Source organism: Micropterus salmoides, unplaced genomic scaffold, assembly GCF_014851395.1.
Source record: "Micropterus salmoides isolate LMB-PRFRI ecotype aquatic unplaced genomic scaffold, ASM1485139v1 Ms_hic_scaffold_11, whole genome shotgun sequence".
Classification (NCBI taxonomy): Eukaryota; Metazoa; Chordata; class Actinopteri; order Centrarchiformes; family Centrarchidae; genus Micropterus; species Micropterus salmoides.
This window is the reverse complement of record NW_024040152.1, coordinates 3,328,264-3,354,678: the sequence shown is the minus strand read 5'-3', so window position 1 is coordinate 3,354,678 and position 26,415 is coordinate 3,328,264. Positions and strand designations below refer to the sequence as shown.

The window sequence follows — 26,415 nt, the reverse complement described above, 5'->3', positions numbered from 1 at the left end:
TGATCTCCATCCCTTTTTCTATCATTTACAGAGAATACATTTGACATACAGTACATGTACACATAAATCAGTGTATAATTTACAAAATATTGTGAAAACCATTGAAAATGTGTCAAAATACAGAATCAACACAAAACCAAAATATACAGTTTTCAGTATTTTATATAAGTCTTATCAAGGTTTGTCTGAGGTTCTCTGTGCACAAATATCCCACAAAGATCTGGATCAATACAGTTCACAATGGATGTCAGGTTAAAACACAAGCACACAAACATATTTAACCTGTGAGCAAATTATGTTTTCTAGGTCACCTGACATGTGTGTGTTTGGACTGTGGAAGGAAACTGAAGCTCCCAGAAACTCTTGTCAGCCCAGGAACAATATGTCAGCCTTGTTAACAAAAGTAGTCTTTTTATTTACCAAGCTCTTCTTTATTTATAAAGCACTTTTCAAAAACAAGCTACAAAGTGCTGTGACAAGTGCAAAGACTATAAAAGCCATAAAATACATGATAAAAGCAAGAAAACAATTAAGATTGTTCCAGAGCCTCGGGGCCCTGACTGCGAACGCTCTGTCCCCTTTAGTTTTCAGTTGAGACTGTGGAACAGACTGCAGACTGCTGGTGTGTATGGGACTAAAAGGAGATATAGCAGGGCGAGAGCTTTAAATTAGTCTTCCTTCCTCTTTTCTGTCTTTTGTTTGGGGAAGTAATCGCTAAAAAAATTAGCATGTGGCACGTTTTCATCTCAATGATACATTAATTAATTAAATTCATTTATAAACACCTGAACTTTATTAGTTCTTGTGTTTCAGCAGGTTTTCTGTTCATGTTCAAAACTTTCTGCACATTCAAAATCTCTCCTACCTATCTTTCCTCTGGCATTTTAAAAATAAAGTTATAATACTTTCAATCTAATGAGTCATATTTTAACAGAAATCTACCTATCCTGTACTCTGCGGTGCACTGGCATACATTTTTGTTTTGTTGATGTGGTAGCATCATCAACTACTTGTGAAGAACACAATTTCGTAGTCCCCAGTAACCTTCTCAAGTATGACTGCAGTGTTTAAAGAGATAAAGCCTTCTTTTTGCAGATCCATCTGTTTCTGGCACCACAGCTCACTGATTTCCATCCTTCTCTCTGGACAGAAATTACACACTGACCGTTGGTAGCAGGTTGTTGTATCCAGGAGCTGAGGGAAGAACATGATGTTTAGATGCAGGCTGATAGATTTTATGCTTCAAAATGTTTATGAATGTGTCTCTTACTTTTCAGTCAGAACACTTCCATCGACCCACTTCCATTTCCCATCTTCAGCTCTCAGACCAATCCAGTATCCCTTGGTTCCTGAACTGCCCCAACTGTTATTACTGATGAATGTCTGACAACAGAGAGACAGTTATCAGATATTTAAACACTATACTTAAATTAACACACTGTGGCCTACAGACTCAGTGTGTTCAGACCTACAGAGAATACATATTCAATTTATAGATTGAAAAATGTTCAGTTTACTGAAGATTACCTTCTCCGTTTGATCAGCTATAACAACCAAATCTGAAATCTTTCCTCTGCAGTTTTCTCGAGCTTCTTCCCAGGTTTTCTGACCAGAAACATCAGGGTTATTAATCCCATAGCAGCTGGACTGGGAGGGTAACCAGCCATCCTGACAAGCTTTACACGTTCTGCCTGAAACAACAGAGACAAACCGATAAACAACATTACTGCATTGTGAAATTATCATTATTTTTTACTTTAATTATGGGATCTGAACATACTTTGGTTTTGTGGTTTTGGGCAGTAGGCATCAATGCTCCACTGAGCTCGACTGACGTTGAGCTCATTCCACTTTGTCTCCATGTTCCGTATCTGTTCCGTTAAATTGTTCCTCTGTGACTCCAGCTTCATTTTTTGTAATGTGACGTTCTGGTTTTCTGCAGACAGCTTGGTGTTTTGTGATGTCAGGTTCTGGTTTTCTGCAGACAGCTTGGTGTTTTGTGATGTCAGGTTCTGGTTTTCTGCAGACAGCTTGGTGTTTTGTGATGTCAGGTTCTGGTTTTCTGCAGACAGCTTGGTGTTTTGTGATGTCAGGTTCTGGTTTTCTGCAGACAGCTTGGTGTTTTGTGATGTCAGGTTCTGGTTTTCTGCAGACAGGTTTGTGATGTTACTTTTTAAGACAGTATAGGCTTGTGTCAGGTTGTCCAACTGGACTGTCAGATTGTTGTGTTCCCCCCTCAGGTTTTCATTTTCTGAGCTGAGTTTGTTGTTCTGGTTTGTCAGGTTTCCATTGAGAGCCAGTAGAATCATTTGGTTTTTTTTCAGCTGGTTCGGCTCACTTTCATGAATTAATGTAGCAACTGCAAATGGAAAATGTTCTTCTTAAGTGATAGTAATAATGAAATTTTGTCTTTGTCATTTTCCCATTTTTGGAAGCTTTGTGTTACTTTTTCTAGCTTTTTGGGAGTGCACTCATTATGTTTCTGAAAATTATGAAATCAAGAAATCCCATGAAAAAATGTTTTCCATTTTACTCAAGCCCTTTGAAGCCTTGAATTTGACATTGCCTAAAAGAACTAGGTACTATAATTGTAAGTAAAAATGAATCAAATAGTGTATTTGTTTCTAGCCGTGTGCTAGCAGGCCTTTATGGCAGCAGGACGATCGAAAGAAGATAGTGGTCGTGTTCATTGTTGTGAAGGAACATGTCAGCCAGTGCAAAAGTCTGGTTCACTGATGTGTTTTTAATAGTTTATACAAACTTTGGAGCTCTGTGGCACGGAGGAATAAGATATATCAGGCTTTAATACAATGTGATATACTGTTAGTAGCATCAATTCATTGATGGTTTGGGTCTGATCAAATAAAAATAAATACTGACAATAACAAAATATAGAATACAATTTGACTCATCCTGTAATCCCTTTTATGCATACATGTCTATATTTTCCAATAATTCTGTGACCACCCTTTTTTCCCAATGTTGTCCTTGATGGTGACAAACCCAAGAGCAGGTTGCACTGTACATTACAATAGGCAGAATGTAGAATAAATGGTTGTAGTTGTTGTTGACAATAAAAATTGCACAAACAAGAACAGTCTTGTGACTTATTTACTGTCTGCATACATTTCTACATTGATTATTTTGTGCAGAAATTAACTTTGTAATAGATTTAGAAAACAATTAGAGGCAGAGATCTATAGGTAAAACAGCCTGTTAATAGATCCTCTGGTTACGGTTATAGTGATGTTACAGAGGAAAACTGGTGCTGTTATTCTTCAAGTTCTGCCTCATGTCTGAGTCTGAGGTACTGCATAGACTACCTGTTTTGCATACTTACTGTAGACACAGACTGCTATGATGCCCAACAGCAAAATGACACAAAGAATCCCCAAACAACAAGCCACCTGCTGATAGCAGCGACCTCTGCTGTTTGTTTTCTGGTCTGGCAAAAGTCCTGCTGAGACTAAACAACACATATACTGTAAATATAACCAGTCTGAGTTATGAAGACGAGATCTTTCAAAGTTACAGTATTTTCATTACAAAAATCCTTCTGTTTTATATTAAAAAGTAAGAGTAGGAGACAGGAAATGAACCACTTGATTTATCTCAGACTACCAAAGGCTCATACTAGCTTCAGATAAACTTTGAAACACATTTCTATACAGAACAAAGACTGTAATTATTTTTCTCTTACATTCAAAGCACATTACAAAGAGATCTCTTAATGGTCAGTACAAACAGGAGGAATGATTACAGGCAGCAAAACATGGTTCAATATTCACATGGGCACCTGATTGTTGTTTTAAGATGTAAAAATTGTTGGTGGTAGTAACAGCAGTATTTATGTAGTATTATTAGTTGTAAATGAATGTTGCAGTTGAAGCACTTGTAAAACACTCGTCTTGGGGAGACACACATTTAAAAAAGAAAAACTTGTGATATAAATGTCTTATTATCCCATGATTCAATTTAAAGGGATCTTTTCACTAGAGCGTGAATGCCTGGGAAAGACTGATGTCTTATTAAACTCCACAACCCCCAGTTTGTAAGTTTTAAGTTTTAATGGACACATGTAATATGTTTTATGCTTTCAGTGAATTTAGTACAATTAATCTTATTTCCATCCTGTATAGACGCCTTATTTTGAAATCCGGGCATTGTCACATATCTATCGTATCGAACACTTGTCTTTGTAAAGAGACAAACTGACAGGATAAAGTCGCTGACCTGCCTGTCAGCTCGCTCTGGTCCGTTTCACTGGATTTACCTTAAAGGCTTTAATACATGTGCACTCCAAATGTAGGCGCGGCTAGCTTAATCGCCTTCTCACAAACGAGTGACAGAAACAGGCCTTTAACGTTACCGTAGTTACCTCAAAAGAAAAGTGGTTGTCTCGAGTCGAATGCCAAAGCATGCGAGCTTACAGTAGCACAGAGCAGTAGGTGCAAAAGACAACGTTAGTTGTCTGAAATGTTATTATGAGATGTGTAAAAAATATTTTCGGCTCATTTTGAAACTATGGCGGAGCGAATTAGACTATGGCGGGCTGCCGTGATCTCATTAATTTCTGGGGAACACTGATTTCCCGGTTTGGGACAGGGTTACATCTTTTTAAACTTCACACCCCCAGTTTAGAAGGTTTTGTTTGAAATTTGCAGCCTCCAAGTTAAAACTGAAGGTTATTAACAAAGCTCCTACTGTTTTCACAGGCTCAGCAGTACTCCTCATGACTCCCCTTTTAGTTCCCTTTTAATGGTTGTAATAACGGTAAAGGAGAGGTAGCATTTTAGCACTAATTATTAGAAATATTCTCAGCTGCAGTAATACTAAATGTTGTGTAAATTTTTTTTTTCTTACAACTTACTATTTGTGTCAGCAGTCTTTTCGGTTGTTTGGCTTCGCACCTTGACTTCATTGTACACAGTTTCCTCCTCCTTTTTAGCTGAAAGATTGAAGAACACAATTTCGTGGTTAATATCTGTAAAGTTCTCACATTTTAAATTTTTAATTACAATAAAAATAAAAACCCGGTGATGTTTGCTTTTGTTCCAGTATCTTCCTTTAGGATGAAAAGTTATTCAGTGTTTTTCCCTGAACTGTATTCTGTATGACATTTACTAATATTTATAATAATTATTTACCATAATTATCAAATAACTGAAATGGACCAGTCCAGTTGGTAAAAGGACTCAAATTCTGCCAACACTGCGAAACTGATTAAGAAGACACAACTGGATCCTGAGTGAATGTCTGTCGAATATCCAACCTAAAACTAACTTCACCGTGGTATTTTACTAACGAGGCCTCCAGCTGCTTCAGATGTGGGCTGGATGTGCAGGCTTTCCTTTGCTCGCTTGTTTAGAGTCTTGGGTTAGGTTTAGTGACTTGTTTAAGGCAACTCTTCTCTCATTTTCTACTTTTACAGTGCAAGAAATCACCACTGCACATGAGGATGATCACATACAGATCCTGGATGACATGATGCTGCCTCATCACCCTAAGCACCATCCGTAGAAATGTTTGAACAAAGACAGACAAAATAGAAATTTTAAAACTAAACATACCTTCCGGTGGGAAAAGCTTGTTAGTTTTGAATATAACTGAGGCATAGTTGACTTCCCCCTCGGCCATCGTTCAGGTCCTTCTGTGGAGTTCTATGTGACTCTTTGATGAGAAGTGCCACAGTTATTCAAACAGCGAACATCCTCTTGGTTATTTCCTCTGTTTAGCTGAGTCTGTCACTCACGGCCTTGAAATGAACTTCTGCTTTTGGTTGAAAAGAAATTTGCATCTTTTAGTGGCTGGATATGGATTTTAAACAGTTTACAGCGTGCTCTTGTATTAACAACTAATAACAGGCTATACTACAAACAATGTTTGTTGATCTTTAACTTTGGGTGTTTCGTGGTGCAGCACAATTCACACATTAACCAAATCAACTCACCCACAGTGGTGATAGAGCAGTTTTCATACTTGACTGACTGGACTTCTCTGTGTGGCAATTAGTGTCTGCAACATACAATCAAAGTCTGACTTTGCCAATAAGATTTTTTTAAACCAAAATGACTACAAGGGAAGAAATCACCCTCCATCCTGGTCCAGGGAAAGATATCTCGGACATCCCCAATGCTACTAAAATGAATATTCATGACCTCCATTCTGGAGAACTTGGGATTTTTCATCTAGTCTACTTATAGGCCAATATTTCCCCTTAGTGAACACATACAGTTCAGAGTTCATGATCTAGATTTTTTTGGGGTGACCCTCCCCTGATCTTTGCTCTGTTCCCTGTATAATGTTACATGGAACTGGAATCAAGTTACAAATAATGAATATAAGGTAACTTCATGAGTTAGGCTGCTTTGAAAGAGGAAGTAAAATATGTAAATCCTGAACTCTGTATTATTTCTTCCTCTCTTACCTGTGTTGTGAGAGTGAGAATGAGAAAAATGTGAAGAAAAGGACTTGGGGGGCCTTTATAGATACTGTTTGACTGCCTTACACATATACAAGCCATATAGTAACATGCTTTAACTCTGATGGCCTGAGTTTTATCGGCACAGTGGTGCAGCAGTTCGCCTCACAGAAAGAAGGTCACGGGTGCTCCGGCTTCCACCCACCGTCCAAAGACATGCAGGCTAGGTTAATTGGTGACGCTAAATTGTCCTTAGGTGTGAGCGTGAGTGGTTGTCTGTCTGTGTGTGGCCCTGCGATGGACTGGCGACCTGTCCAGGGTGTACCCCGCCTATCACCTGATGTCAGCTGGGATTGGCTCCAGCCCCCCGCGACCCTGTACGCAGGATAAGCGGTTGACGATGGATGGATGGCCTGTGTTTTATGATTGATAATTTTTGACTGCTTAGCTCTGATTGCAAAAGTATAAAGTTAAAGCAAGAAAGAAGGTTTGTTTGATATACTGTTTTATATTGTGTCTCTGCAGTCTCTTGTGCCCTGACCTTTGCTTGGCCTCCTGAGACCTGTGGTTGTACATGATCATATTTCAAATTAACCAATGTCCAGTAAAGAGGAATTCAAAGTCCGCTCTTGCTGGCAACTCGACCCTTTAGATAAATACCACAGATGTGTGTAACTTGCAAGTTTTCACCTTTTAAATCTACTGTATATTATTTGAGTTTAGAATATTCATTAATACATAGTTTTTTGAGATAATATTATATTTTTGAGATATTTTATGTGTATCCCCTGATGATGTCTGAATAATTGTTTTGATCAGCAAAGAAGTCACTATTTGCTAATGTGATATCAACAGTTGTGAAGAGACAGGCATCTTCATTTTGTGACTGTAGGAGCAGGGGAGGCCTTTCTCTCCTTTTGAAGTCAGAAAGAGATGAGTATAGAATAAGTGTTGACATGAATTGATTTAATGTATTCTGCATTCTGAGTGATGTATTTAAAATGGATTTTCATTTGCGCATGCATTTAAGATTATGTAAGAGAAGGGCTGTTCATTTATTTTGTTTGAAAAGTGTGGCCTACTATATTTGGCCTTTATGCGTTAAACATTTAAAGATTATATTAACGTGAGATATAGAGACCTGCATGACATGTTTTATTACCTTATTTGGAAAACTGTTTGTGAACGGAGGCAAAGGAGTGTTGCAACTACTGGACAGAAGGACCATCGACCCATAAAAGGAAAAGTAATGTAAAAACCAATAAATGTGATGATCAAGTCCTGATGAAGTTGCTGACCCTAGAGCTCTGCGCAAACTTTTTGGGGCTTCTTGAAAATAAATAAGTTTCTCTGTGGGTGGAGAAAGAAAACTACAAAGACTTTGGCGTCTCATTTTCTTCTTCCTCTTCTGGACTGGTAAGTTAGTTTTTACTTACTTTAACATCCACACTGCCAACATTAACACACACGCACGAAGATGTTGACCTATTTAAACACTAGACTTAATCAAACACACTGTGGCTTACAGACTCAGACTCATTACCTTCTCCTGTTGATCAACTGTAACAACCAAATCTAAAATCTCGAGCTTCTTCTCAGGTTTTCTGACCAGAAACACCAGCAGGGTTATTTATCACATAGCAGCTGGACTGGGAGGGTAACCAGCCATCCTGACAAGCTTTACACTGTCTGTCTGAAACAACAGAGACAAACCAATAAACATCGTTACTGCATTGTGAAATTATTCTTATTGGTTATTTTTTATCTTAATAATAGGATCTGACCATATGTTGGTTTTGTTTTGGTTAGTAGGCATCAGTGCTCCACTGAGCTTGATTGACGTTGAATTCATTCGTATTTGTCTCCATGTTTCGTATCTGTTCAGTTATGTTGTTCCTCTGTGAGTCCAGCTTTTGTGATGTCAAGTTCTGGTGTTCTGCAGACAGCCTGGCGTTTTGTGATGTTGGCATAGAGAATGGCACAATAATGTTGTGGCTGTTATTCTTCAAGTTCTGTCTCATGTCTGAGTCTGAGGTACTGCATAGACTACCTGTTTTGTATACTTACTGTAGACACAGACTGCTATGATGCCCAACAGCAAAATGACACAAAGAATCCCCAAACAACAAGCCACCTGCTGATAGCAGCGACCTCTGCTGTTTGTTTTCTTGTCTGGCAAGAGTCCTGCTGTATGGAGGACCAATCCTGACACATTAAGAAATAAATACAGAAATAAATAAATGCTCAATAAATAAATAAGCACCCAATAAAATACACAAAGTATAAAAAAAAATAAAGTAAATAAATAAATGTAGGTAGTAATTAAATTATACAAGGAGACATAAATGTATATATTTTAATTAGTGTCTTTACTTATTCACCTTTGTAATAATTACCTTATTTATTTATTGTCCGTTATAATCTTCAACTTTATTTATTAATTACTTATTTTTTAAATGTATTTATTTATGTGTGTGTTTTAATATTTTTGTCTGTTTTATTCTTCCTTTGTATTTTTTTACCTTATTTATTTTCACCCATGGTATTTATTTCTGCCTGTCCTTTTTACATTTCTGTATGCATTTCTGCCTCATTATGCAAATGAGGAGGGGCTGTGTCTCAAGGGTCAACTTCTGCCCATTGGTTGCTTAGCATTTTACTGTATTGGTCGAATCTACATGCCACTGGCCACAAAGATGGCTACCTACGATGAAAACAATGCTATAAGTATTGACTGTATTATTTTTCGTTTGGATGCTCTGACAGAACGTATGTTTCAGTTAGCAGCACACATGGACACAGATGTCGACCATGTAGTTTTTCAGAATCTGGAGGAAGCGGCCCATCTTCTTAACACGGTCGCTAACGTTAATCACACACATGGGATAGCTGGTCACCCTGCTTATATGCTGCCTGTAGATGCCGTGGAAGGACTTTTACATGCGGGTTTGCCTGTTGGTGCCATTGCAAGGTGTGACGGACCACCGTCACTACAGTTGAGTATGCGCTGTGACTGCCATACCAAGCAGCCTGGCTCTTTGGCGTTGCGGTCAAGTTGCATGTTTGGTACCCTGTAGACCTGGGTGGGGTGACTGCTCTTGCCTTTCCGTCACATATGGTGTCAGAAGTGGGATGGCTTGCCGTGAAATTGTCGGAGGCGTACGAGGGACCCCCATGGTTGGTGGACCCTGTGTGTGAGGGACCCAGACATGGGTGAAGCACTAGTGGGTGGGAGATGGGTGCAATCTACACATTGGGTGGGTACAATTGGTGGGAGTTGTGACGGACGCCTGTATGCGTGAAGCACAATGGGGCGACTCCCAAATGGGGGGGGCACCGTCACTACAGTTGAGTATGCGCTGTGACTGCCATACCATCTTTGGCGTTGCGGTCAATTTGCATATTTGGTACCCTGTAGACCCGGGTTCGAATCTGGGTGGGGTGACTGCTCTTGCCTTTCCGTCACACTATTTGGAGTCAGCGGAAGAACAGTTCATCGTCGGGTGGCAGAGAATGGCATAAGGTAACATGCCAGTAGAACCAGTGTGTGTAACGTTACCACCGAGTTGAAAAGAGACAAAGCAAAAAAAAACCACATTTCACAAGAATGACACAGGAGAAAGACAAACCCGTTCCTAGTTTGTGGTAATTTGCACAGTTATGGAACTAAACAAGAATGCATAGAAATTAGTTAACAGTTAGCTTGAAGACAGCCGGTGTGTAAGCGGAGGTTGAGGAAACGCGTTTTCACACAAACTATATATCACTCATTCATTCCGCCAAAAACTGATTGCCATCTGCTGGAGCTGTATCGCCCAGACTCTTCAATCACTTTCTGGCAAGTGAAATACAGCATTTTATGGGTTGTATTGGTAAAACGTACTTAGTGAGCTATAATCTATCAAATAACTCTTCTGAATGAAATCAAGTAATTTCAGGGCAGAAATAACCTTTCAGTCAATAAGAAGAGGCTTCAATCAATTTCTGGCAGGTGAAAAACTGCATTTTATGAGTTGTATTGCCGATTTAAAGGTATTAACAGGTAAAAAAGAGTGGATTGGTTGGTAGGCCTACATAGCAAGTAAAATAATGCAGAGTCATAAGGATAATTGCAAAAATGTTTTCATTTTATATCTAAGTCGGCAGTAAGTCATGTTAATTATATGCTGCAGTCCGTTTTCCAAATATAACGTTAACCAAAGATATTAGACTTTGGCCTACCAAACATCACTTTTCGGCATGACACCTGGTTAAAACTAATGTTCCCGGCTGAGAGGCAGATCAAATTCATGGGGCTGTAGACTAAGTTACTAACTTTAGTAGAAAGCCAGTAGTTAGCATGCTAGCAAGCTACCTAGATAAGGAACATATAAGTGTCTCCAAACATTCTAAAGCCCCGTTTCAGAATCAGCTTTATTACAATAATACAGTAACAGAATAATACAGAAATAAAATCAAACACAGGCTACAGTATAGAGAACACATATACCGGTATACACACCATCAACAAAACAGACAGACTGAGACAATAGTGCAATGAGCAGAGTGCAAAGGATGCTGGAGTTATTATTATGTACATGTCAGAGGTGGATGTGATATACAGCACATACACAAGCATACATGTACACAGTGTCATGAGTGCAAAGAATGCTTGAATAAATAAATATTATGTGCAGTGTTATGTACATGAGGTAGGTGGGTTTGGTATACAGTACATAAAATATATAGTATGACAATATGAACAGTAAGAACCGATCTGAAATAGAGAATGATGAATAAATGATAAGTGGTCGCCAAATTTCCAGTTGACGAAATTGCTTTTTTTTTTAAGGGTGTCTGACGTGCTGTTCAGCAACACTGACAATGAGGAGTTGGATGCAATAGTACGGGAGATCCTTAGATGTCATCTAATCATATAATACAGGATATAAGATGATGCTGGGCCATCTGAATGCTCAAGGAATACAAATCCAAAGTAAGAAGGCTAGTATGTGTTATTTATGGCATTAATTAACACTGTAGGCATTATGTAATATCGATGTGTCACTGATTCAACTTACAGGCTTGGTCATCATGACCACATTAGAAATGATTGTTTATCACAAGTGCAGTACAGTATGTACAATATTTTTTAAAGCAGCAATAATCATCTTAAAAATGTGGTCTCTTTTAATAAGTTGTTCTGTCAAACATATTGTGATATTTGATGTGGCCCATTGGTTAACCCAGCATTTCCATTTGTGTACTATGGACAATCAAAGTGATAGAAAGTGATATGTAATCTGTAATCTCTATTTACCTGTTTTTTAAGGAAGTCGAGTGCAAGAATCAATGAGACGTGTTGATCAGGAGGGGGTTTCTATGCGCACCTTCCAACTCCACACAGCAAGACGCAGAAAATATTCTGTTCCAGCCCCTAACAGTTTGTGGTATATCGATGGCAACCATAAACTTATAAGGTCAGAACTAGCCAATGTAAATAATACATCATAAAACAATTCAAAATAATGCAATATTGGTTTCATGTACATTTTACCATTAGCTTTTCTTTGAAGGCAGGCTCACCTGTTTTCACAATGCAATTAAAACTGGTTATTGCAATCCAAATTAAATTTATTTAATATCATTCATGCTGCCACTTTATCACTTTGAGATTGGATTTCACCAATTTCATTCATTTCCTTTTCCATTTAATGGTGTTTCTTGAAGGTTACTATGAAGTACTTTGCGTTCTTGAAATTACAATACACTTTACGATTTTTTTAAATTGCAGATGGCGATTTGTGGTTCATGGAGGCATTGACGGCTTCAGCCGTCTTATTGTGTGCTTAAAAGCCGCCACCAATAACCGTGCGTCCAAGGTCTGCAACTGCTTTCTTGAAGCAGTCAGTGTATATGGAGTGCCATCACGTGTTCACTCTGATAAAGGAGGAGAGAATGTCCAACGTGTTCTACACAACATTCTGCAACCTGGAGGCAGAAGGCCTACTCAACCCGTACAATGAGCTGTATGCACTGCACTGGGCCTTTCTTCCACAACTTGACAGACATCTGCAGTTGTTCCAAGATGGCTGGAACCACCATCGGCTGCGCACGGAGAGGAATCAGTCACCACACCTGCTATGGTCTCAAAACCAGCATGAGGGTGAAGATCCCTACCAGGTTTGTATTAGAAACAAATCTCAAGGTTTGTGTCACAAGACTCAAAGGGCCTATTTGAAAACGGTCAAAGTGTCAAACACGGTCAAAGTGCATGAACTAAAGCTATCAGGGGGTGTGTGGGAGCATTGAGCTGACCCACCAACATTTGCGTTTATCTTGGTCATGGTATTAAATTAGCTTTAGTTATACTTTAGACTTTGAACACCCTTTAAATTAGAGCCCATAACTGTATTTACAACACATATAGATCTGTGCCGGTATTTAGCTTCTCAAAGTGCCATTTTAGTCTTAAGTGCTGAGAATTTATGAAATGTACTCCTACTTTCAAACTTAAGTATAAAAGCAGGCTAAGAATCAATCTTACACTCCCTTTTATTTAAGACCGCTCCAGAGGTCTCTCAGGTGGTTAGGAGTTGACAGTAGGGGCTTGTGATGGACTGTGGAGACAGAGACATGTGCAAATATTTCAGGAGAGGAAGAATGTTTATAAATTATTTGAAGAAGAGTACTTAATTAGACGGGATCAGACAGGTATAATCTTTGTCAACAAGTTAGTGAGGGATGTCATTTCACCACTGACTTTACGAAGCAATGCGTTTTCAGCTACATTGATGGGACATCAATAGGCTAAATTGTCATGGAAACAATTATGCCACTTACAGCTCCACACACCGTCATGTGTTTGATCGAACAGCCCCTGTAATCCGACAGAAGAAAACACAATTCATGCAAAAAGCCAGCTTTGCAGAAGCAGTAGGCGCCTTTGATGGCACTCATATAAGGATCAACTTTTTATCTTTCATTTCCAATGTAGCCTATGTACATAATGTATTCTCTTAAAAATTCTTAATTGTCAAATGTCTGTTAAATGTTTACTTCTATTAGGAATTTCACCATCCAATGTGAATTCCTGTTTGCGGCACAACAAAGTGTCGAATCAGCACTAAGACTGCCACTTATGATTTAGTCCTACACTTCACTCAAATTGGGACTATGATGCTGATAACTTTTAAGCACATCTTTGAGCCAAGAATTTTTTTAATTAAGTAAGTTGAGTAAGTAAGTAAGACAAAGTTGATAAATACAGGCCCAGATTTTTAAAGCATTACATGTCCAAGAGTAAGTATGTTGAAAATGCATTAAGTGATTCTTATGTAATGTATTGATAAAGTTTTGGACAGTTATGAAGATGCTGTCCAACATACTGTGTCATACAAAACACTAGGCTGGAAAGTAATTACTATTATTATAAAATGTCATTTACTTATTCCCAAAGCCCAAGATGACATCATGAAATGTGTTGTTTTGTCTACAACCTAAAGATATTGACTTTACTGCCATGGCGAAAGAAAGAAACCAGAATTTGAAAAGAGAGCACATTTTAAATAAGCTGGAATCGGAGAAATCTTCTTTTAAAAAATGACTCAAACACATAATCACTCAGAATTAATAATCATTGCAGCACTATTACAAAGCACAATGATTAATGTTTACGTTTGTTTAAACCATTGGTTAAAATTAGTCCTTAAATTTCACTAGACTTGCACATTTTTGTTCTTGCAATTTATATGCTTTATATCCCTTAACTGAAGTGGAATTGCAAAGACTGCCAGTTCCACAAGGACCTTTTTCCAATGTTCTGAATGTTTACAGTGAGGCGATTACCACACTGAGAGACATATTTGGCGAGGCTTAAAATGTAATGTTTGACTTGTAGTATGTTCAAACATTTAAGTTGAAATTAATTGTGGATTGTTAACATTTGGTGCTAATGACCATAACTAATGGCACATTTGATTTTGTATGTGTTTCAAAACCATAGCTGAATAGAAGGGTCTTTAAAGTATAAAGCAGTTCTCATATCTGCTTAAATTATGTTACTCACATTTGAAATTGTCTCACTAATTCACTGATGACTAAGTGTGTTGAGCTCAAAAAAAGAACTGAAGTCAGTAATTCATTTGCAGAATGTTTTTATTAACAATTACGCCTTGTGAGCATGCATGCACAAGCAAGATTGCTCTGGTATCCATCAAAACATTTAGTAATCAAAGGGCTGAATTAAAAACAATGCACATCAAATGTTGGGAGTTCTGGGATTAACAAGTTTTTGTCTTAACCTATGAATATTGTGACCCTATACAACTAAATGAAGAGAATGATTTGTCTCTACCAGTGCTTTGAACAAATACAACTAAATGAGATATGAACTGTCTGTGTCGCTGTCTCTATCAGTGCTTGTGAACTAAATGAGATGTGAACTTTTGTTTCCATCAGTGCTCAAATCTGACCGAATCCAGAGTAGGAGGAGGATATGCTTGCCATCAGGTCATGATGAAAGTCTTCATAGTTTGTTGTATTCTTTGACAGCTTTAGAGTCAAAAAACAAGTTGATGACTGTGGTAGGGCACAATTGATAGTTTCCACCTCCAAGTTTGAGGAAACAACACCCCAGCCAGTCCAGAATGTGAGCAAAGTCTTTAGGACCTTACAAAAATACACATACACGGGGAAAAAAATTAATACACACACTACATAGAGCAAGTCTTACTCCAGAACAAAGGCAACGTACCATCCTCCAAATTTCCGGAGGAAGGTCATTACTGCAATGGTCCTCCAGGCTGATGATATCCTCATCAATGTCCTTGTCCCTTGGCCAGCTGATATTGTCCAGAATCATCTATCAAACATATTTAATAAATTAGTTAAAATAAATAAACTTAAATTAAATTGTGTTTCTATACCCTGATAGATTTTGACAGATACCTTATAAACTAAGATGCAACATGCACATAAATGAACAAAAAAGTAAATAAATATAACAAATGTATTTGCATTACTTGTGGCGTGATCTCTGCATTGCAGGCCCTTGGGAATAGGACTTGCACAGCATCTGGCCTTGAGCTAAAAAACTTCCAGACACCTGTGTCTTTCAGGCCTCGTCGGATTTGTTTAACCTGCTGTTTCGTCTGTCCAAGAACCTGTAAAATTAATGAACAAAATGAGTGGGGTCTACTAGGATACATTTACATGCTTTATATTCCAAAAACCCATTATTTCTCCTTATATTGTACATCTCTATTCATCCATAGTCTGAAACTGTTATCTCCTTTTGACTCCCCTACTGACTAGCTCAGTGCTACTCCCTCTGGTTTGTACTTTGGGCTTTAACTGAAAAAAGCATGCTATGGCCTCAAGAATAGGCCAAATTACAAGGACCCTAATCATAGATAGCTTACAGCATGGAGGAGTATTTTCTCCCTCAGCCACCACCTGTTGTTCAGTGTGACGTCAGGCAGGTCCCAGGGCAGTGTCACAGTGAGAATCTGGGATTTGGTTCTTCTGACAGGTCCTTGGCTCCTTCCACACCACAGGTTTTTGGAAAAACTACACTGTCTAAGTCACCGCTGCACAGGCCTAACAATAAATTCACATGTCCGTGTATTTGCAGGAATAGTACATTTTTTTCACCAATCAATCTGCAAGTTAGGGGCCTTGCCCACTCCACCCTGGGCCTCTTGTATAATGAGATGATCGCTCTGTGTCTTTCTTCGTCAGAGTCCATGAGACTCGGGGTGAATGTGAGGGGCTCCATATGTTGTTTGTTTTCAAGAGCTGCCTGTGTGAAAAGCTGGGCTGCTTCTCTGGGTCTGGTTGCGTAACCCAAGCTTAAAAAAGGGGAAATTACATTAGAAAACAGTAACTGAACCTTTATGCATGTACATTCAATCACTCACACAATTTAAAACACACAGTACATACATGAATCTTTGATTATCCTTTAAAAAGCAGCTCTGTGATGTTATATGTTTGACATCCAAACTGTTATTTCCAAGAGTTCAGTCTTGTGAAAATGCAGCATGGAGAAACCTGAACATATGGTATAAGTTCTTATAATTTGCTGTACTATGCTTTATAGCAACACACTTACAATCAGTAGTGACCTCTGTAGGTGGGATTCCAGGACCAGGTGCAATTCCTGTTGCTACTGATATAGAATGACCACCAATTACTAAGTGACATAATGTGAGCTCAAGGTTTGTCTCAAATCTCATCCTTAAGCAATTTCATAACATGCGGGGGAGGGGGGGTTAACTAAAACATACACATGCAGGACCAATGGTTTTAATGATTAGCTCCACCATGCGTTATAGCAATGTACTTACCATCAATAGTGGCCTCTGTGGGTGGGTTTCCAGTGGTACTTGCTGCTCCTGCCGAGATGGAATGACAGAAATTAGCATCTGAAAAAAACTTTATGTGACAGACAAACAGAAAATTCAGCCAACTACACTGGTAGCATTCAGAATATTTCAAAATAGTTTTTGCATTTTCACATGAAATATTTCAACTTCCAAAACAAATAAAGAACATAAAACTTCACTACTCTTTAAAAGTAGAGAAACTCTACCCTCATCCACATCTAGTCCTGGGTCATGCAAGGCTGATGCTGACGCCGAGGCACTGCCTGTCCCTGTCCCACTTTCCCTTTCCCTGTTTTGGGTCCTGTCACCCTGTAACTCACTTGAGGGGAATCATTATATCATCAGTTAGTCAGCAATGGTCATAACACACATGGCCATATAGCCATGCACAACTGCCATGCCTTTGGTTACCTAAAAAGCCATATATGCAGTTACCATATTTGTTCTGGAATGAACACAATGATGTTTTAAACTTTGGTCACAATTCTGTTTTACCAGTACTAGTATCTGAATAAATTACCACATTTCCGTTAGTGTGTAATGAACTTGAACTAATGTCACAAATATTAAATATGTATAGTAAATTGGTTTAATTCCACCTTTCTAATTTCTCTTAACGGCAGAGTAGGCCATCCTGGAGCAATCAGCAAAAGAAAGCTACATTTTAAGTAGCTACAAGTATACATGCAAAAAGAATCCCAGCCTTTTCCTTTACTCTGTTCAAGCACCTGAATGAGTGCATGGGCAGGTAAGCCATGCTATCATTTTATGATAGGAAATAAAATTTCAGATCTCAAACTTACAGCGTTCTAATTCCTCCAGTCTATTAGCAGCTTCCCTTAAGAGGTCGGACACTGAACGTCTGCCTGCAGTGTTTGACATTGCTAAACAATGCTTCTTGGCGGGGAAAAGCCATGTAGATTCCACCGATGCGGTAACATGCTAACCAACCAATGGGCAGAAGTTGACCCCTTGAGACACAGCCCCTCCTCATTTGCATAATGAGGCAGAAATGTGTACAGAAATGTAAAAAGGACAGGCAGAAATAAATACCATGGGTGAAAATAAATAGGGTAAAAAAATACAAAGGAAGAATAAAACAGACAAAAATAATAAAACACACACATAAATAAATACATTTAAAAAATAAGTAATTAATATCTGTATAATCTTCAACTTTATTTATTTAAATGTATTTATTTATATGTGTGTTTTTTACCCTTTACCCTTAATAGTAATAGCTGTTTCACAAATAAAACCTTAGCCTACGCTACTGTGGTTAAGGTTTGATTAGTGCTAATGTTTGTGTATTCACTATAATTTCAGGTCATAGTAGGCCATAGGCTACTATAGCTTACTATTAGTAGCATAATATTAATTCCAGTAGGACAAAACACTATTTTCATTTTTGTGGGTTGTTTTCATTGAATTATTGTGCAAGACAAATGCTGCACTTGGTGGTCAGTCTCTCGTTTGTTTATGCAAAGTAGCCTACTAACTCGTCAATAATAATACAACGAGTTCAGCATTTCTAAACTTTGCTTTAGTGCCTCAACCTTGTTTTAATGTCCCGCCTACAACAGGCTGTGATTGGTTGGTTCGCAAAAAGAGACTTTGATGTGCCTGATGCACACGGCTGCATGAAACGCTGTGGAGATCAGCAGGCAGGCGAGAACGGGAACAAGTGAGCGTCACGTAGTGCCCAGAAAAACTGTTCTGGAGAGAGCGGAGAGGGGAGCCGGTGCCGGTACGACAAAGAGTACAATGTAAAAGTAACAGTACCGGTGAATACCAGCAGACTTTAAGCACAAACGGTTTTTATATTGTGAGAAATAACAGGAAGTCATCTCTCCCAGTAGCGTAAGCTTCGTAGAGGAGCGTTCATGCGCAGTCAAACCAACGCAGCAGCTGGTTTATTAATCCAGGATGTGGATGAGAGGAGAGGTGACCGCTGGAAGTAAAGATGTCGTATTTAAGTTTATGTTCTGCAAAACGTCTATTAAAACACATTCTGAGAATATTTTAAACATTTTTTTTCAATACTAATCATTTTGGCACTAGTGATTTTCCTTTGGCGCTCGCTAAAACCTCTTTGGGGGGCACCAAAAATTTCTCTATGCAGGAAAAACCCTGCCAACATTGTCTTGCCAGTCAACATTTGTATCGTTATTTATCTGACATGGAGTTCACTTGAGAACAGTCGGCCTGTTTCCCCTATGTAAGCAAGAACACATGTACACAAATCAGACAGACAACGTGAACATTTGGATGGTTTATTGTCGTTTTGCAGTGTTTTGAACAGCGACACAGTCACATCCATGATCTATTATATATCTACAGTCGCTTTTCTATTACCAGTACCAGCTCAACTCGCCTCTACTCGACTCGGTTTGGCCGTGCTCTGTTTTCCATTGCAGATAGTACCCCTCAGTGTAGCTGGTCATCATAGCGACGCCACATACAACTGCCGTAACATAATTTTCAATGCGACACCCACACCAGCAATTCACAAAAAACTGTCTCTTGATTTAAGTTAAAACATTTCAACATTCCTCAGAATGTAAAGACAGATAAGCGGTATGAAAACCTTCCAGCTCCTCCCGCGGGTTGGCGCAGGCTTCCCCCGCAGCCACTTGCAGAGCTCCTCAACTATGAAAACTTTCAAGCACATTTTTGTTCTGCCATCACTTCTCGGAAAACTGTCAATATTTGAAATCTACACAGCTGATTTCTCACCCCAAAACTTCTCAGAAGTAGATTTAGCGATGAAAATTGTAAAATATAAAGTCTGCCCTAACTCTTATCAGGTTCTATGGACACTATGTGACGCTCACCTGTTGCCATTCTCAACCTGCCTTCTAATCTCACTATAGAAATAGAAGAAAGAATCTCGGGTGCTTTTCATACAGTCGTGTGCATAAAGTTGCTCATCAAAGTAACTTTTCGTGAACCAACCAATCACATCCTGGAGGCGACAAGGCAATAAAAAAAGTTTGATGCGCTACAGCAAACTTTAAAAATGTTCAATTCAGCTTTATCTATAAAGTGCCAAATCACAACAACAGTTGTTGAACTCATTGTACTGCAACAATGATTATTGATGAGTTAGTAGTACTTTACTGTACATTAGTACATTAGTAGTACATTAACTAATTAGAAACTGACCACAGAGATCAGTTTTCTTACACGGATTTAATGAATGAAAACAACCCACACAAATAAAACTGCTGTCCAACTGGAACTAATATTATACTAGTGGTAAGATAAATAGTAGGCTATCTGAAATTATAATTAATACACTAACATTTGCCCTAATACTGGCAGATACACAAGGCAACATGTAAATGGGGAGTAAATGGGCAATAAAACAATAATTATCGCAATATAATTTGACACAATATAACAAATAAATGTTTTCGTTTGAATCATAGACAAATCAGCACTTACTTTTCTATTCAGATATTTAATTTGAGGAAAAGGGACTGTAAACAGATTTTACCTAATGTTACTCGTGCATATTTGATGGAAACAGATTTTATCAGAATAGTTCTGAATGTTCTGCCCTTAGATTTGTGATGTGTTTGGCATCAAGGGTTTGTTCTGACCAGAAAGAAAAGTTAAAACCACATAATTAACAATCTGGTTTCTTCAACTTTCACTCCGGAGCAAAAATCAGCTTTTAAACTTGAAAGAAACAATGATTTGACATTTATTGTGATAATTATCGATATCCAATGATGTGAATTCTTTTATTGTGATAACATTTTCCACCATATCGCCCAGCCCTTTTTCCACTTTAAGCATTGATTAAAGGTGGTGGCAGAAAATTTTACCAGAAGGGAGGAAATGAAGTGTTTGATGCTCAAATTTTTCGGGAGGAGGACCTCCAGAACCCACATTGAATATTTTTTTGAAAACTGTGTACAATTATCTTCTCGTCTTGTTCTTGCGAACCCAGTGTCATAATTCCTCATGTCTTGTGAGCTAAGTGTACCGACACAACCCTTCTCTGTGTCTCCACCGCTTTTCACCACAGAGTTACACTCTTGCCCCCTACCCTTCATCTTTATTGTAACCCCCCAAATGCATTTCAGGCACAGAATATTTTCTTGCTTTAATCCCTGCTTTTAAACTTTGCTGGTAAGGTTTTATTCACTAATTCCATGACAAGTCCGAGTTAGTGACATCAGGTTTGCAACTTCAGTATATTACCTGCAAATTGTTTCGGAGGTGCAATGTTAAATTTATGATTACTGATCAGAAGCAATTTTGTAACACTTTACATATTGGCATTTGCATATTGAAATGCTGGAATGGAATTTACCATCAGACCAGTTCTCATACACAAATGATACTCCCAGAGGTTAGATGGTTTATGGATTTGGCTAATACTGTAGTTATTTTCAGCAATGTTCTGTGTTTCTCAGTGCAACCTTTATCTGTGTAGCTCTAGGTATTTGGTTCCTTCTTCTTGTTGACCCCAACTCCTGTGTGACCACCATGAAGACACTGCCACTGACAAAACTTGAGTCAACGTGTTTCACCTACCCTCTCATTAACCTCTCATTAATCAATGCATCCTGTAGTTGTATAATCCCAGATATGTGTATCTGTGGTTAGTTGTCCGTCAGGGTTAGATGGATGTGTGTGGGTGAATAGAACTGGAGTTTCTAACTGATTTGCAGACACTGATGGCAAGCACTTGGAGAGCACAGACCTCCACCAATATTGAGCAGTAGTCATTTATTTTACATTTCAAATATGTATATCAAGATAGCTTTCTTTTTGCCTAACTCAACCAACATGTGCTAAGGATGGCCTTAAATATCAAGACATTTATCAGATTCATTATGAGATTCATGAATGTGATTAGGCCTAAATTTACATTTACATTTACATTTATTTGGCAGAAGCTTTTATCCAAAGCGACTTACATTTGAGGAACAACAAACAAGCATCAACAGAGCATCAACTACAGATCTACAACTGACAATACATACTAGTAAGAGCAGCAATAAATACTAGTAAGAGCTCACATTATATATCACATCAATGGGGTAGATACCTAGGGAAGGAAGTAAGAGTTAACAAAAAGTGCAATCAAAACATAAAGTGCAATCAATACAAGATCATTGTAGGGGATAGAAGAAGAAGAGCACAGGAAGTGCATGTTAAAGGTTAGGCGTTAGGTTAGAGGTGTTATAAGAGGAAGTGTTCTCGGAAGAGATGAGTTTTCAAGAGCTTCTTGAAGTTAGAGAGGGACGCCCCTGCTCTGATGGCGTGTGGTAGCTCGTTCCACCATTGTGGTGTCACAGATGAGAATGCCTGGGACTGGGATTGCTTTGTGTGAAGGGATGGCAGAGCCAGGCGGCGTTCGTTGGAGGAGCGTAGCGGCCAAGAAGGAACGTAAGTTTGTATTATGGAGTTTAGGTAGATGGGTGCAGACCAAGTAGTCACTCTGTATGCAAGCATTAGTGACTTGAATTTGATTCTGGAGGCCACGGGGAGCCAGTAGAGGTCACTGAGTAATGGAGTGACATGAGTCCTTTTGGGCTGATCAGAAACCAGACGCGCTGCTGTGTTCTGAACCATTTGTAAGGGTTTCACCGCACAAGCTGGGAGACCTGCTAGGAGGGCATTGCAATAGTTGATGCGAGAGATAGCCATGGCCTGTACCAGAAGCTGGGTGGCGTACTGAGTGAGGTAGGGCCTGATTTTCCTTATGTTGTATAGAGAAAAGCGGCATGACCGAGAGACAGCAGCAACATGGTCTGAAAAGGACAGCTGGTCATCAATCATGACACCCAAGTTTCTCACCACCTTGGTTGGAGTGATGGTTGCGGAGTCAATTTGTAGTGTGATGTTATGGTGGATAGATTGCTTGGCTGGAATGACCAAGAGTTCAGTCTTAGAGAGGTTTAGTTGAAGGTGGCAAGCCTTCATCCATGCAGATATGTCTGATAGACAGTCCGAGATCTGCGCTGAGACATTGGGATCGCCTGGCGGGAAGGATAGGTAGAGTTGCGTGTCGTCTGCGTAGCAGTGGTAAAAGTCGTGCGAGCGAATGATCGGCCCCAGTGAGGTGGTGTAAATTGAGAAGAGAAGGGGCCCAAGCACTGAGCCTTGGGACACCCCTGTGGAGAGGCAGTGGGAGGAGGATAATTGTACTTGCCACAAAACATTGTAGGAACGCCCCGAGAGGTAGGATTCGAACCACAGGAGTGCTTTACTCGAGATGCCCATTGCTGAGAGAGCGGATAGCAGGATCCTGTGGTTGACTGTATCAAAGGCAGCTGATAGGTGAAGCAGGATAAGAACTGAGGATTGGGCTGCAGCTTTAGCTGACCTTAGGGCTTCTGTTACAGACAGAAGAGCCGTTTCAGTGAGTGGGCACTCTTAAAACCAGACTGATATGGATCTAGGTCATTCCCTGAGAGGAATTCTGAGACCTGTTTGAATACTGCCCGTTCAATAGTTTTGGATAAAAAAGGTAGAAGAGACACTGGTCGATAGTTCTCAACTTGAGTTGGGTCAAGTGAGGGCTTTTTGAGCAAGAGTGTAACCCGAGCCCTTTTGAAAGTGGTCGGGAAGGTTCCTGAAGCCAGAGAAGTATTTATCACGAGTGATTTTCGGGACCACAGTAGGAGATATGGTTTGGAGGAGATTCGTAAGAATCGGGTCCAGTCGGCATGTAGTTGGACGGCTATGGGTCAAGAGTTCTGATACTTCGCTCTCTGTGAGAGGAGTAAACGAGGAGAGTGAACAACCACTGACCTGGAAGGGCAGGGGAAATGATGTAGTAGGACTGCTACAATGGTTGAGTTCGAGTGTTTCAAAGAATTGGCTAGTTATAGCCTCCACTTTGCCTGTGAAGAAGGCAGCAAAGGTATCAGCAGACAGGTTTGTGGGTGGTGGAGGTGGAGGAGGATTTAGTAGCGCTTTAAAAGTGGAAAATAATTTCCTTGAGTCAGTGGCACTGCTTATTCTGCCGCAGTTTTGGCAGCACTGATGCTTGTTGAGAAGGAGGACAGGAGCAATTGGTAGCCCTTAAGGTCGGCGGGGTCTTTTCGCCATTTTCTTTCAGCCGCTCTGAGATCAGTACGGAGCCCATGGGTGGTATCAGTTAGCCAGGTGGGGCTGGTTTGGGCGAGCAGGCTTGGTGGATAGAGGACACAGGCTATCCACACAGGCTAAAAATAACATAATGCCTTGTTCTAACCATGAACAATACAATGAATAAGAACTATGGTTGACTAAGTGGAACTTGCTGTTATGTATGATCCAAATGCCAAAATAAGCAGAGATTGCATTCATTTGTTGTGCCACTTAAAGTCAAAGAAAAGGAATAAGTAGTAATGCAAAATAGATTTCTACTTTCTTCTCTGCATATTCTCATGATACTTGCAAGGACAAAAAAGCAAGAGTCAGCTTTTATAAGATGAGGTGGGTGTTATTGTAAATTGTGGCAGAATGTAGTGCTGGACTCTTGACTGTATAGCAAATAATCTGTGGTTTAATTTTTATATATTAAAATACAAATGTTTCTGCACTTGTGATGATAACAATAGGTAAAGTGCTGACAATGACAAAAATAAACATGTTATGCTGTGTGGTTTCTGAATATTTTGTGAGAGCAGTGTGCAAGTGATTGCAGGAGGATTAGATTGCTGGTGGCGCAGTGGTTAAGAGACACAAACCAATAGTTGCTCCTCTGACATAAATGGCAATTGCAAGTGAAATTTTTTATTAATTTTTATCGTAACTATCCACTGCATATAACATACAATAACCTATTGTATGTCAACACAAACCGTAAATCATGAAATATTTGGATTGTATTTACAATTTACTTTTTTGTGTTAATACTAGATATAATTTCATATACTCTGGCGATAACCACAGATGAGCTACATGACTATTTTATCCTAAAACCACGGTAAAATGTTGGTAAAAATAATGTAATATATTAGTAATCATTGCTACTTAATTTTGAATTGGAGTAGGATGTCTATTAAAAAGCTATTAAAAATGTCCATGGAAAGTCCCGTTAACGTCCCCATTAAAAAGTTATGCCAGACATAAAAAGGACGTTCTTGATACGTTTTGAAGGACCAAATGATAATGTTATTCAAGGGACCAAATGGGAACGTCCCCAGTAGCTTAGATTTACGTCCTATTAATAACGTCGCACTGGGACCAAACGAGAACTTGTTGCGGGTGTTAATAACGCCCCAATTTGGTCCCGGAGAGAACGTTGTAGTAGACGTCGTAAATGTCCTGTAAACATCCAGGGGACATCCGCTGTTTGTTGGGTACGCATCATCTCGCTATTTTTGGTATACCGAAATCTTTGACTGTTCCTAGTGGGTATACGGTGTAGGCTATACCTGCGTATCACGTAGACTACACCGCTGGATGAAACTATGTAATGTTCTGAAGACGGACCAAGCTAACCAAGATAGCAAAAAGGCAGATAGGGTACCAGTCACTAAATAATGTGCAGGATTGTCACATTGAGAATGCTTGCTCACACTCAACCTCCTGCCCACCCATAGGCGTATTTATCAACATGAATCCCAATTGTATGGAAATACAGAGTTTCCCACAGAATGACAGCGTAACTGTGCCGAGAAAAAGAGAGAGAGAGATTTTTTGATTTTCAAAACCCTTTTTAATTACAATATACACAATAACTATTACAAACTGCCAAACAACATCATTAATTTAAAAACCAATAAAAAATCTTAAGATAGAAAACAGCAACTCTTCTTCAACAATTTCACAAAGGACCTTCTTTAGACACCATCTTACCTCAAAGGATAAAAAATCATGCATTAATCTCTAATAATGATAATCAATCAAAATCCTAGATTTGACAAATTTTATAAAAATTGCTACCAAACTGTTACAAACATTTTGCTCAATTTTTTCTTTCCTTGTGGTATAAATCACCATTTTTGCCTGACCTATCAAGAAATTCAACAATTGACACTTCTGACGAAATTTCTTCACATATTTAAATCCACAAATAAACACTTTCATTGAAAAAAACCTCATTAAAAGAATCAAAAAAATTTCTCAAAATATCTAATAAAGGTTTTAACCTCCCACAGTGCATAAAAGCATGAAAAATAGTCTCTTTTTCCAAACAAAAAGGGCAGCCTTCAGTCACTTCAGAATTGATCAAGGAGACGAATGCATTTACTGCAATAGCACCATGTAACACTCTCCACTGTAAATCCCCAGTTTTTTTGATTAATGGTGACTTATACAAGGCTCTCCATTCTGGCTTTTCATCGACAGCAAGATTAAGTATATTTCGCCATGGTGTATCACACTTGTTATCTAAACATTTCTTATTAAAAACTTTTACACAAACCTTGTACAATTCTTTCCCAAGTACAACATTTGAACCCACAATCATTATTTCTTTACAATGTAAAAACATGCTGTTGTGTTCTCCCAAAATGGGAGAAATACCCAACTTCGGAAAAGGGTCTTTACAATCAGGGTTTATTAACCCCTGTGAGTAATGATCCAGCAGTTCTGTCTCTTCCTCAGTGAGGGCCGATCTCCACTTTTCAAGTGCTTTTTCTACTATACGGCATGATTTGAGTCCTAAATGCT

At 38.9% G+C, this 26,415-nt stretch overlaps 1 protein-coding gene across 1 annotated transcript in view; it reads right to left on the bottom strand.

The window, feature by feature from the left end:
* The window catches only part of LOC119896963 (C-type lectin domain family 4 member G-like), a 30,683-nt gene extending 28,330 nt beyond the window's left edge, over window positions 1-2,353 (bottom strand). Inside the window, exons 1-2 of the mRNA XM_038710435.1 lie at window positions 1,781-2,353; window positions 1,528-1,691 (exon numbers count right to left, since the gene is read on the bottom strand). Of these exons, the coding sequence (XP_038566363.1) occupies window positions 1,528-1,691; window positions 1,781-2,309 (693 nt within the window). The 5' untranslated portion in view covers window positions 2,310-2,353. The remainder of the gene's footprint in view (window positions 1-1,527; window positions 1,692-1,780) is intronic.
* Window positions 2,354-26,415: the final 24,062 nt, after the last annotated feature.